General features: G+C 45.8%; 1 protein-coding gene across 12 annotated transcripts in view; it reads left to right on the top strand.

Annotated features, from left to right (window-relative positions):
- The window catches only part of WASHC2C (WASH complex subunit 2C), a 50,042-nt gene that overhangs the window by 20,329 nt on the left and 16,841 nt on the right, over positions 1–12,872 (top strand). For 8 of the 12 annotated variants that reach the window (XM_038408912.2, XM_038408915.2, XM_038408910.2 and 5 more), the window contains 5 exons: positions 1,708–1,824; positions 3,873–4,039; positions 6,813–6,924; positions 7,710–7,889; positions 10,071–10,259. In XM_038408912.2, coding sequence (XP_038264840.1) covers positions 1,708–1,824; positions 3,873–4,039; positions 6,813–6,924; positions 7,710–7,889; positions 10,071–10,259 — 765 coding nt within the window. The remainder of the gene's footprint in view (positions 1–1,707; positions 1,825–3,872; positions 4,040–6,812; positions 6,925–7,709; positions 7,890–10,070; positions 10,260–12,872) is intronic. The other 4 variants (XM_038408923.2, XM_038408922.2, XM_038408921.2 and 1 more) reach the window with 2 other exon arrangements.

The raw sequence follows: 12,872 nt of genomic DNA, 5'->3' as shown, positions 1-12,872 counted from the left end.
TGCTTAGCAAGCTGTCCTACTGGGCATTCCTGATTTTGGGTTTTTTGGAAAGTTTCTAACCAGGAATCCAAGTTCAACTGGAAAAACTTTTAAGGGATTCTGTTTTTAACCCACTTCATAAGAGTCTTGCACATGGACAAGCACCAAGTTCACCAGGTGTCTTTTTACATGTAAGTAGGCCACATGACTGTTGCAGATCAGGATCCTGGTCTCTTTCCTAGATGTAGCCGTGCTTTGACTTTGTTTGCCAGTCCTGTTGGAAAGAGTCCCTCCTCCATCCCTATTCTGCAGAGATGGCAGCTGTGTGTCTGCTAGGCTACAGCAGAGCTGTCTGAGCAGTGGGTTGTGGCTGGGAAGACCTGAACTAAGTAATGAGCTGGTGAACATATGGTGGTATCTCTGTCCCCCCATAGATGGAGAAATTTCTTGTGAGGCCAGGCTCAGAGAGGTGATGGGGATCAGCTGGTAATGATCAGGATTCTCTTTTTTTTTCTTCAAGAATAAACATGAGTACATCTTTTGACTGTCAGGAAAAACTTCCCTCCTTGTGAGGCTCTTTGAAATGAAAGTACAGTGCATCTCCTAAAGCTCTGCCATAGACAGCTGGTTACAGTGTCCTAATCGGGAAGATGTGCACACGCCTAAACTGAGTATCCATGTGAGCTTATTGATTATAATGCTTGCCATCTTACACCACCTTCTTGCTGTCCACTTCACTGACCCAGCAAACTTCGTATAGCCATAATTCACCACCACCCAGATCGGCTACTTTTAGCATGACAAGGCTAAGATGACATGGTGTCTAAAGTGCCTGAGGGCTAATCTACAGTACCATGCTACATCAGTGCAGATGCGTTGCTGTTGCGCATTGCTGAAGAGGCACTATGCTGATGGGAGAGCACTTTCCCATCGGCATAATTACTCCACCTCAACGAGAGGTGGAAGCTATGTCAGTAGGAGAGCGTCTCCTGCTGACACAGCATGGTTTAGACATCGCTTTAAATTGATATAACTCACGTCGCTCAGGTGAGTGACTTTTCCACATCCTTCAGTGATGTAACTTACATCATCTGAAGATGTAGTGTAGACAAGCCCTGAGTTCTGTTTGCGCTTGTGGTGACTTAGAGCTACTAAGCTAGCTACCGTAGATGTGAGACAAGGGCTGTGTCCAACGTGAGGATAGAAAATAAATGACAATGCAAAATAAACAACAATGGAAAGCGTATGTGCAAGCTGCACTCAGTAGAGAACCTCTTCCAAAGTGGGGGCGTGGTCTTTAAAATACCCCTTTCAGATCCTAGGGTTAAAAGCCTGGTAGACATAGTTCTTAATCATGTTATAAATCGGAAGTCCCCATTTGAAACAGAAGTTGCAGAATAAAAGCCAAGGCCTGCAATGGGAAATTGACTTTAGGGAGTCCTGGCTAGCAGATCCCATTGCAGGACCGGGTTCTTATCCTAGTTTGTCAAGTTGAAAGCGTTAATACTTACAGGCTTTTGGTCTGTAACTTCTCTACTGAACATCTATCTGTGGATGCCATGGTATCTGAAGCTGTTCTCCTTTGAATAGGTTTTGGTGGAAGTATTTATATTTCCTTAACGAGTTGAATGTAGCTCAGCCAAGAAAGAGATGTTGCTTGGAACCTGAGTGCTGATGCCCACCAAGTACCAGGCAGAGTTACCTTTCTTGGCTTTAATATTTTTTTAGGATCTGTTTGGTACTGCACCTGCTAAGAAGCAACAGTCAAAACTGCCCCAGGAGAAAGCAAAACAATCGGAGCCCCTCAAAAAAGTCTCTGGCTCGTTGTTCAGCAGTGATGAGGAGGTACTGTAGAGCAAGATGCTTTTTAAAGGGGAATATTGGGCTTACAGCTCTCCACAAGGTGAAATGTTCAATAGAGCATTCACTCCATTGCACTTGAGTGTGGACTGTTAAGTGCCTGGGCTGTGTCTACAGACAATGGTCCTTCCAGCTGTTGTGGTATATCCATGGGGCTGGGTGAGCTCTTTAGCTGCATGCACAATGGAACTGGCTGGCAGAGGTACCATGGGCTGAGGAAACTTGCTGGAGGTAGGCTATAAATGTCTAACAGAAAATGGCACAGCGGCCTCCTGCCAAGAAGGGTGACTTAGAGCTAACCTACAAAAGAGGAAAAAAGAGCATGAGCTCCTTTACTATTGATGTGTATAAAGAGGGCCTGAAAGTTTTGGGGTAGTCAGGGTTTATTTAGAAATAAGGGGGAATTGGAAAATAAGATTTTACCCATCTCTGTTGGGCGTGCTAGTTGGATAACTCAGGTACAGGGCTAGGGAGCTCTCCCAGCCCTTAATTGAAGAGTTGGAAGGTGTTGAATCGTTAATCAAGATTTGTAGCCAAGTACTTGAGTTAATGAAGTGTCAGCATGACCCACTTAAAAGGAACTTTACTGTGTGAATAAAACTCACATTCCTCCTTAATTAATCATAAGAACGGTCATACTGGGTCGGACCAAAGGTACTAGCCCAGTATCCTGTCTTCCAACAGTGGCCAATACAACGTGCCCCAGAGGGAATGAACAGAACAGGTAATCATCAAGTGATCCATCCCCTGTGGCTCATTCCCAGCTTCTGGCAAAGAGGCTAGGGAGACCATCCCTGCCCATCCTGGCTAATAGCCATTGATGGACCTATGCTCCATGAACTCATCTAGTTCTTTTTTTTGAACCCTGTTGTATTTCACTGCTTCTTTAGTGTCTGTCGTAAAACTACTGGCTTTCCAGGTAACCTAAAGTGGGTTTTGTTTTGTTTTTTTAAAGGTAGATGAGATATGAATATTGAATGTAAAAATAAAGCAAGGCTGAATTAAAAAAATAAAAAAAGCCTTTGTCATTTTTTTAATGCATCATAAGTAGGAAAGGGATGCTGTTGTCTTCCATCTGCAGACCACCTGTAACATAGGGATAAAGAGACACACTGTAAGCATGAAAACAGAAAATATTTCTGGGATTTGCAGTATTCCATATTAATGCAAATTCTGACTTCTCACTTAGATAAAATGTCAATATGTAAATAGCTTTGTTGCAGAAAGAGACAGGTTATGCCATTGCTCTGTTAACATAGCCTTTCAGAAAACTGTCTTTAGCCAACCAGTTTTAACAGCAGAGGCATACATTTAGCCTTTCTCTTCCCATCTCAGCACATTGACCTCCAGTTGAGGTATGAACATAAGTCTAGTTGGGCCATTTAAGAGTTAACACTCTATTTATTTAGTGTGGTCAATTATTTTGTTAACCCAAGAAAAAAACTGCCATAATATTACAGTTAGAAGTCAGGAAATGAGGCAGCATTGTTACTAATATTATCTCGGGACACTGCATAGTGTGTATTTCCACACTCCTCTAACTGTCTAATCATCAAAGTGTTATGGGCCAAATTCTCAAAAAGAGCAAGCTTCTCCCTTTTGTGGCTGCATAACATGCACTCACAGCACCAGCTTCAGGGACAGATCTCAGATGCTAGTACTCATTTACACCTGCAACTCATTTAGCACCTGCTAAATGGGAGTCAGGCCTACATCCTGAAAGCTTATGCAGTGGGGGTTAATATCATTTTCTGGCCTGGTGTTGCACTGATGTTTGTATTTAATGCATAGATGTAAGAACAACCCATGTCTTCAAAAGAACAAGCACTGATTATAGTATGCTGACTAAGGTAGAAGAGGTGAGGAAATGGCTGAAATGACCTGCAGGAAATAGGCTTGTAAGAGAATAATGCCTATATATGTATGTGTGTGTGTGTGTGTGTGTGTATGTGTGTGTGTGTGTGTGTGTGTATGTATGTGTGTGTGTATAATATATATATATATATATATATATATATAAAATTTTTTTTTAGGACCACTGGAATGTCAGCAAGCCGGCTAAACCAATTTCCGAAGACAGCCGAAAGGGGGAACCTGCAAAACCTGTCAGTGCAGTTGATCCGGCTAACGTTGTAAAAAAGACCAGCCTCTTTGAGGAGGATGAAGAGGAGGAGGATTTATTCGCAATCACTAAAGACAGGTGAAAAAACTTGACAGCGGAGCAGCAGGTTTCTATCCAATTTCTTGGAGCAGGCTTACATGTTTCAATAGTTTGTTACGGGTATTATGGGATTCCCATCCTGAAATAGCACAATGCCTTAATTTTCCCAGGAGGCTGAGATGCTGTCAAGTAATCTTAAAATCACTGTTTTCTGCTTTGTATTTCTGATATTACACTGTTACACTGATGAACTGGTAGGCTGCACTGGCTGAATGTTGATTTCCACCTGGAGATTAAGGTGTTGGTTTAGACCTTGGTTTACCATGACCCTGTGGTGCTGCCATAGCTGGGATCACCACAGGCACCTAAGCTGGAGAAGCCTTTTTTAAAGGGAGAGGGCTGCTGACAGGGCATTCACATTATTCTTGACTCTGGAGCTCCCCATCCTCCCTGGGACCAAAATAGCTCAGATCGGTTTGTCTGCAGGGCACACGGCAAAGCTCACCTGTTCTCAGGTTGTCATGGAGTGTTGGGTCTGGTAGGACGGGTGGGGAATTCATTTTTATTTGGCTCTCTGGGTTTGGTTAGATGGATGGAGATCAATCTTTTTGCTGCTAATTTTTGCACGGATTTATTAATTTTGTGTAAATATCTTCACAAACAGAAGTGCAGCCTTGGATGTACTGTTGCTTCATGGGGGCAGGGTGGTAATTTTGGGGAATATCCAGCTTGCTACCACTTTACTTATGAAAATGTTTGGATTTTGAAAACTTCAGATTTTAGGCTAAAAGTCTAATCATCTGAAAGGATCTAAGAAAAGTGCATTGTTTGAGATGCACGATGAGTAAATAATTCTCCTTCTGTTTAAAAAGTTGCAGTCATCCAATCAGGAAGCGGAATTGATATCAAGTGAGTTAGGTGACTGACTTGCACACCAGAAATAGCAGTCAGTGATAGCTTGTGAACACCTTGATAGTCTATAAACCAGAAGTGGGCAAACTACAGCCCGGGGGCCACATCCAGCCCACGGGACTGTCCTGACCAGCCCCTGAGCTCCTGGCCCGGGAGGCTAGCCCCCAGCCCCACCCCTGCTGCTCCCCCTCCCCCGCAGCCACGCCGCCGCCCAGGCAGCGCTCTGGGCTGCCTGCTCATGCAGGGCAGCGCGTCTGGCTCCAGCTGGGCGGCGTGGCAGCCAGACATGCTGCTCTGAGCGGCATGGTAAGGGGGCCGGGTGGTTGGATAAGGGGCAGGAGGGGGTCCCAGGGGGAAGTCAAGGTACGGGGCTGGGGTGGGGGGGGTTAGACAAGGGGTGGGGTCCTGGGGGGCGGGGTCAGGGGACAAGGAGCGGGGGGCTGGATAGGTCGGGGGTTTTGAGGGGGCAGGCAGGGGGTAGGAAGTGGGAGGGGGCGGATGGGGGCAGGGGCCAGGCTGTTTGGGGAAGCACAGCCTTCCCTACCCAGCCCTCCATACAGTTTCACACCCCGATGTGGCCCTCAGGCCAAAAAGTTTGCCCACCCCTGCTATAAACTGTGCTGCTGATCCTTAAGAGTGACATGTGGATTTGCAGAATCCAGGATGGATTATGGACAGGACTAAGGTCATACTGAGTTTTTAGGCTAGCTGTAATGCCCAAGTGGTGAGAGAACCCCATGTTCTTTTGAGACAATTCATAGATTCCAAGGCCAGAAGGGACTGTTGCAATCATCTAGTCTGACTTTCTGTGTAGCACTGGTCATAGAACTTCCCCAAAATAATTCCTAGAGCAGATCGTTTAGAAAAACATTTAGCCTTGATTTAAAAATTGTCAGTGATGGAGAATCCACCACAACCTTGGTAAATTATTTCAGTGGTTAATCACTCGCATGGTTAAAAATGTACACCTTCTTTCCAGTGTGAATTTGTCTAGCTTCAACTTCCAGCCGTTGGATTGTGTTAGATCTTTCTCTGCTAGATTGAAGAGCCCATTATTAAATATTTGATCCCCATATAGGTACTTATAGACCATAACAAGTCACCCCTTAACCTTCTTTTTGTTAAGCTAGATAGACTCAAAGAGCTCAAACACTAAGATATTGTCTAATCCTTTAATCATTCTTGTGGCTCTTCTCTGAACCCTCTCCAATATTTTGAAGTGATCTATTCTTTCTGCAAATACAAAAGCAAAGTCCCAGTGATGGTGCTGAATTAAGGTTTTTGTTCAGTGTTTTTCAGGAGTGTATCCAGAATTTTATTCCTGGAGTTCACCCTCTACAGAGTATCATGTTGAGCCTCTTTTCCCCACACAGTCTTGCCACAAGGATCCAGACTCAAGTGAGAGGAGCATGTCATGTTGGAGGCCACAATCCTATCTGTGTTCCACTCCAGTAGTGATGCTGCTTCGCTTGTTCTTTTAATCGTGTTTATTACGGTAGTGCCTAAGGGCCAACCAAGACTGGGGCCATGTTGTGCTTGGTGCTGTACACTGAATAGTTGACAGCCTCTGCCCTTAAATGCTTACAGGCTAAATAGGCAAGATGGATGCAGGGAGTGGGAAAGGGTGTATGTGTCACCCTCACATAAAGAGGTGAGAGATGCGACTCTAGCGCTACTGAGGTTAGGAATGGAAGCAACCTATGGACTGAGGATGGAGGCCAAGATCTCCTGCCAAACTGGAGCAGCAGTCCTGGGCCTCTGTAGCTTAGAGAAAACCTGGCCCTGATCGTACTTTGTTCAGACTTTGTGTTCTTCTATACCATGTCCCTAAAGAGGACAGTCTAAACAATACCATTTGACCAGTTAAACATGTCTCCTGTGCATGGATTTCTCTCTCCAGTCAGAGGAAGCACCAGAAGGCTTCTCTTCTGTTTGAAGAAGATGCTGTTAATGGAGGACCGCTCTTCAGCTCCCAGCCGACACGTCTTCCTTCAGCAGCTAAAGCCACAGCGGTACCTCCTTTTCCTGCTTAACCCCAAAGCAGATGATTTACCAAATGGCACTGTTTGTAGCAAGGCAGGCTTCTCCATAACACACTAACCAGAGCCTTTGGTTAGCTGAGTTCCAACAAATTTATAAAAGGTTTAAGGTGATTGGAATTTTGGGCTTAAAACTACTTGGCTTCATTAGGCTAAAACTATACTCTGAAATGGAGTCTGAATGCTGCTGGGGCTGGGGCTGCCCAGACTGTGCTGTGAGTATCACTGAAGGATTTTGAGAACGGTCTTGGAGATGAAATCCTGGTCCTATTGAAATCAATGGCAGAGTTTCCATTGACTTCAATAGGTGTAGGATTTTCCCCTGTGTCAGACCCACCAAACTCTGATTCTCCACTTGTGGCTATAGTTCTCCGCAGCCCCTCCTCCATAGGGGTTTCTGATATCACCCAGGTTCCTATCATCCCGGCCTGGTGTGCTGATTTTAGTAAGAAACACTCTGCCACTCAATGCCATCATATCTGTAGTGCCAACCCCAAACCACTGCTCCAAATAGCAACCATAGAATCTACTCTGGCCTGCCACATAACCGCCCCTAAACCTCTCCTTTTCCCAAGCCCACTTGCCATGTGTGGACCACAGGCTTCTCCCATCTGTTGAGCCACTGGGAACAGGGGAAGCCCTGTTTACCTATCTGCTGTCCCCGCTCCCTCATGGATACATATAAGAGGCCTGTATCTATGTGTGCGCTTATGTGCCAGATATCCGTGTGTGAGTAGTAACATCCTTTCATTTCCCAGGAAAAAACAAAAACACCTCCAGCACCACCTTCGTTATTTGATGAAGAGAAGGAAAAGGAGGATCTGCTTGACACATCAAAGACTAAACTGGTAGAAGAGAAGTTAGGACATTCAGAGGAGCAAGGAGCAGTTCCTGTGACTGAAGGAACAGAGGCTGCAGGGCAGCAGGAAAAGGAAAAGGTAAGAGATACTCTTTTAGTTAGAGATTTGACCAATGTTCCCTTAATCTCTCTAACAGTGCATTTCGTAGAATTCTTTGAACAGCCTCTAGCTATTCTATGCTTAGCAGTAGTCGCCCTGTTTCAAAATCAAGGGTGCAACCCCATTGGTTGGCCACCAAAATCATGATTGGACCAAAATGGCAAACTGAATAATTGCTGTTTTTAAAAACGTTTCCAATGAGGTCATACAGAGAAATGCCTTTCGGTATGCAAAACATCATTCACACAGGCGCAGTATTCCTTTCCAACTGTGAACTGGACGAGCTGCCTTAGCCTGTGCGTGTGTGCGCGCGCGCGCGCTCTCTCTCGCTCGCTCTTTCTTTTTGCAACAAACCCAGGAACTGTTGTGATGCTATTGAAACATCCTATTTACATGCATCACACTAGTGTGCCCATGGGACTATAGACCTGCTAAAACCATGAGTATTTCTGCTTTTGGCAGCAATATTTGCTAACTGAAATTGTCTTAAGTGTAATATTGGAAAGGGTCAGCCAAATGTAGGCTAACTCCCAGGTACTAAATTGCTCAATGAATGTTGAGAATTATTGGGCAATGACTTTCTAGGTACTTAATTTGTTAGCAGCATTATGTGCTTGTAGAAATCTACTCTGAGCACATCTAGCAGTCATATAGTGCTTTCCGCTTCAGAGGATCCCAAACCTTTTAGCAAACTAGCAGCACAACTATTGACAAGCACCCATCTCTGGAGTGGAGCAGAAGCAGCCAGGCTAAAAAACCCCAAACAAACCCTGATGCACAACATGCTGAACAACAGGACTAGGGTGCAGGGTACTGATGCAGACCTGTGCACTTCTGCAGGAGGGCCATCAGATCTGTGATGTCCTCAAGTCAGGGATCTGCAACCTATGGCATGTGTGCCAAACACGGCACACGAGCCAATTTTTAATGGCATGCTGCTGTCTGCCGGACCCGGGCAGACAGCAGCGTGCCACTAAAAATCCTGCCTGGCCTGGCCAGCTCTTTTCCGCCTCCCGCCCACTGCACTCTCCTTGTGGCCGATCAGCTGACAGCCCTTGCTACGGAGGGGGAGAGGTACAAGCGGAGCCACAGCACCTCTCTCTGCTCCGGGGACCTTGGGGAAGGGGGGTGGAATCGGGACATATCCCTTCCAGCCCCCTGCTGTGAGCCGCTCAGGGCAGGGGGCTGGGAGCACCCCCATGACCCCAGCACACACTCCCAGCCCTCTGCCCTGACTCCTGCACCCTCCTCCCACATACCCAACCCTCCCCCCACCCTATGCCCTGACTCTTGCACCCCCCACATCTCCACTCCCACCCTGAGCACCAAACGGGAGCTCCTGCACCACCACCCCCTGCCATTCCCACCTGCACCCCTCGCACCAAATGGGAGCTGCCTAGGTAAGCTCTCCACATCCAAACTTCCTGCCCCACCCCTGAGCCCCCTCCCTCATTATAGCTCCTGCCAGACCCTGCACCCCAACCCCCAGCCTGCTCCTTCACCCCCAGGCCTGTTCTCAGTGCATTCCCACCCTCATCTCGGTGCAGAGAGAGGAAGAGAATGGCTAGAACCAGGGAGAAGGTAGGTACCCGCTCTATGTGGGCAGGCCAGGATCCCAGACTCGCAGCGGGCTGAGCGGCAGCAGGCTGAGCCGCTCAGCCCACTGCCAGTCTGGGGTTCTGGCTGCCAGCCCCTTGCCAGCCAGGGATCCCAGGCACACGCCCTGATCAGCCCGCTGCCGGCCTATGTGGGCAGGCTGGCAACGGGCTGAGCGGGCCGGCTGCGTAAAATTAGCATTTTAATTTAATTTTAAATGAAGCTTCTTAAACATTTTGAAAAGCTTGTTTACATATGACAAGTTTAGTTATATAATATGTAGACTTATAGAGAGAGACCTTCTAAAAAAGGTTAAAATGTATTGGCATGCGAAACTTTAAATTAAAGTGAATAAATGAAGACTCGACACACCACTTCTGAAAGGTTGCCGACCCCTGCCTCAAGTAATGCATATGGCACTCCTGTTTACCTGCCTGGGAAGGATGGGTGCTTTTAGCTGTTTGCCATGTTACTGGATCCCAGAGTTCTGGACACATCAAACATCCAAACCAAGATAATCCAGCAAAACAGCACCAGATTCCAGTCCGTTTTTTGTTTTTACAGTTGGAGCCTTTCGCGGCATCGTCTTTGGAGCCGATCAGTAATTTGGATCTGTTCTCGGCCTCTCCACCACCACAGGAGAAGGAAGCCAAAACCAGGACTAAGAATGTGCTGAGCTTGTTTGAAGAGGAGGAAGAGGAGAAAATGGAAGATCAAGATGTCAGTAAGATTGAGCGGAAAGAAATAAGAAAGGTGAGCAAAGAGCAAACTAGCTCTCTGGCTTGCCTGCAGACCTAGTCTCCCTCTGACCCCCTCTCCTTACAATGTTCCTGCCTCTTTGTTTCACCCGCTGTCCAGAACAGCTGGTCTGTGTTTCTGCTTCATCAGCTCTTCCCGATCCTGTCTGAAACCAGCTTTACTTGGTTGCCTGTTCCTCTGGATCTCTCTTCTCTGATCAAGCTCGCTGTAACTAGCTCTAACTCTTCAGTATGTTTCTAGGGGATGCTGTGTGTGTGTCTGATGCTACCTGCCTGGGGTTGGCCTAGCACATAAGACCAGAGCTCAGATCCTGAGCAAGCTCTGATATTGCTGTGGCGGGAGGTGCTGGGAATGCAGAGGTGCTTCTGATACCTCCCTTCACCATTCCCTTTCCTCTTCACATCGGAGCAGGTGGATCTAACAGGAGCCATTTCCCATTATGAAAGGGAAGCTTAGCTCCGAGCCGCCCATATATAAGCGGTCTGTGAACCCTTAGGGCCCTTTACACCTCCCCAGGACACACTAGTGTAACTCACACTTCCGTGCCAGTGAGCCCGACCTGGTATTTCCACCACTACCCTCTGGCGAGTGTTGCAGTGTTGCACCAAGGGACAGGAGAGCACAGTGTTCCTTTCTGCGTACGCACTATAGGAACTCTGCAGAGGCGAGGCTGGCCTGCTGACACCCTGAATCAGCCCACCTCACCACTCCCCCTTTCCAGCAAGCGCTGCTGCATTCCTCACATTCCATCGCCAGGCTCTGTGGGGCTGAACCCAGTGCATTGTGTGTGCTAATGTTTTTTTTAATACAGAACTACAATTAGGAGAACTTGTGAACAACTTCATTCTTTTGAATGCAGCGGGCCCCTAAATGCTAATAAGTCTGAGTTCTGTCAGATGGGATGGGCAGCAATTTCTGGAGCTGATGGCTCCTGATGGAAAGAACTCTGCCTCTAGCATCCACCTGTTTGAAACCAGGTGGCTGTTGGCCTGAACATCTCTGTTGATTGCTGCTATAGGGCATTCCAAGTATGCAGGATATATTGCAAGGCACTTGACGCACTCTCCAGCAGACCAGGGCACATAATAGATTTTTTTCGGTTCACTGGCAGTTTTGAAAAGTTAGGTGGAAATTTGTTTTTGTTTCAACCTCAAAAATGTTGTTTAGGCTTTCAGGTAGCTTGAGAAAAGCAAGCAAAGGATTCAAGAAACAAGGTGTGGTGGCAGGTCTTGGTTATGAACTATAGCCCAGTGGTTAGGGTAGTGAGCTAGCCTGTGGGAGGCCCAGATTCAGTTCTCCTCTGTCTGATGTGGAGAAGGGATTTGAGTTTGGGTCTCTCCCTTAGCAGGAGAATGCCGTAAACTATGGGATATTCTGATGTGGGGATCCCGCATCTCTCCTGTAGAAAAGCTTTTATAAATAAATAAAGTCAACTGTAAATAAGCCCCTTCGTTTTCAGTTTAAACTGATTTTTACTGAAAAACTCTGGGTTTTATGAAAACTTTCCCCAACGTTCACCCTACTTTTGTATCCTTCAAATATGTAAAAAATAACTTGTTTTATTAGGGAAATACAATACATTGCATGAGAGAGATGTATTACGATAATACATTAGTCTGTGTGTGTGTATATTAGTCTAGAAGATAGACACAAGAAATGAACAGGAATAAGCTCTGAAGTACGTGCTCATCTGAATGTACTGATGAATCTCAGGTACACATTTCAAGCTGTTCGCAAATAATGGCTTAAAGATCTGACACACTAAAATGGGAAGAAAATGAAAATCTGTTTACATTTCAGAACACAAAGTATTCAAAAGTTTAAAAAAAAAAAAGAGAGAAAGAAAAGGAGGAAGTTGAGCGTCTGTGCTGCAAATAGCGTGGCCCAATTATTGAATGTAACTATTTATAGGCTAATAGTTCTAAGTCTACAACAATAAATTGTTTGTTCAAATGAAAAGTTATTTGGCGATTAGAGAGATATTGTTTTCTTAAACTCAGAGGTGGCATTGTGTTTTGAGTTCTGTTTTAGTTCTGCAGCAAACCACATTGAATTCCATTAATCAAAGCATTAATCTACTTTTTTCCCATATCCTTCCATCCACTAAAATAAACCCAATATTTACCCAGAAAAATTAATTTTTCACTAATTTTTCACCTGCTTTTGTTGCTGTAGTAATAAACACCAATAAATTCCTGGAGAAAAATAAATTTAAAATAAAACCAGAAAACAAAGGGCCCTAACTATAAATGAATTACTGAATAGTCACTGGAGTGGGGACTTAACCTTGAGTCTCCCATATCATAGGTGAGTGCCATAACCACTGGACTATAGAGGAATTCACATTGGTTTCTCTGGCCCGATGACTGTAGAATTGCAGGGCTGGAAGGAACCTCGCAGAGTTATCAAGTTCAGCCCACCGCGCTGAGCCAGAACCAAGTAAACCTAGACCATCCCTGACAGGTGTTTGTCCAGCCTGTTCTTAACAACTTCCACCGATGGGGATTCCACAGTCTCCTTGGAAGCCTGTTCCAGAGCTTAACTTCCCCTAGAGTTAAACAGTCTTTCTGACTATGAATTGCTCCATGCTTTGCGTTCATAGCATCG

The sequence above is a fragment of the Dermochelys coriacea genome, chromosome 7, assembly GCF_009764565.3.
Source record: "Dermochelys coriacea isolate rDerCor1 chromosome 7, rDerCor1.pri.v4, whole genome shotgun sequence".
NCBI lineage: Eukaryota > Metazoa > Chordata > Testudines > Dermochelyidae > Dermochelys > Dermochelys coriacea.
This window is presented reverse-complemented; position numbering and strand designations above follow the sequence as displayed.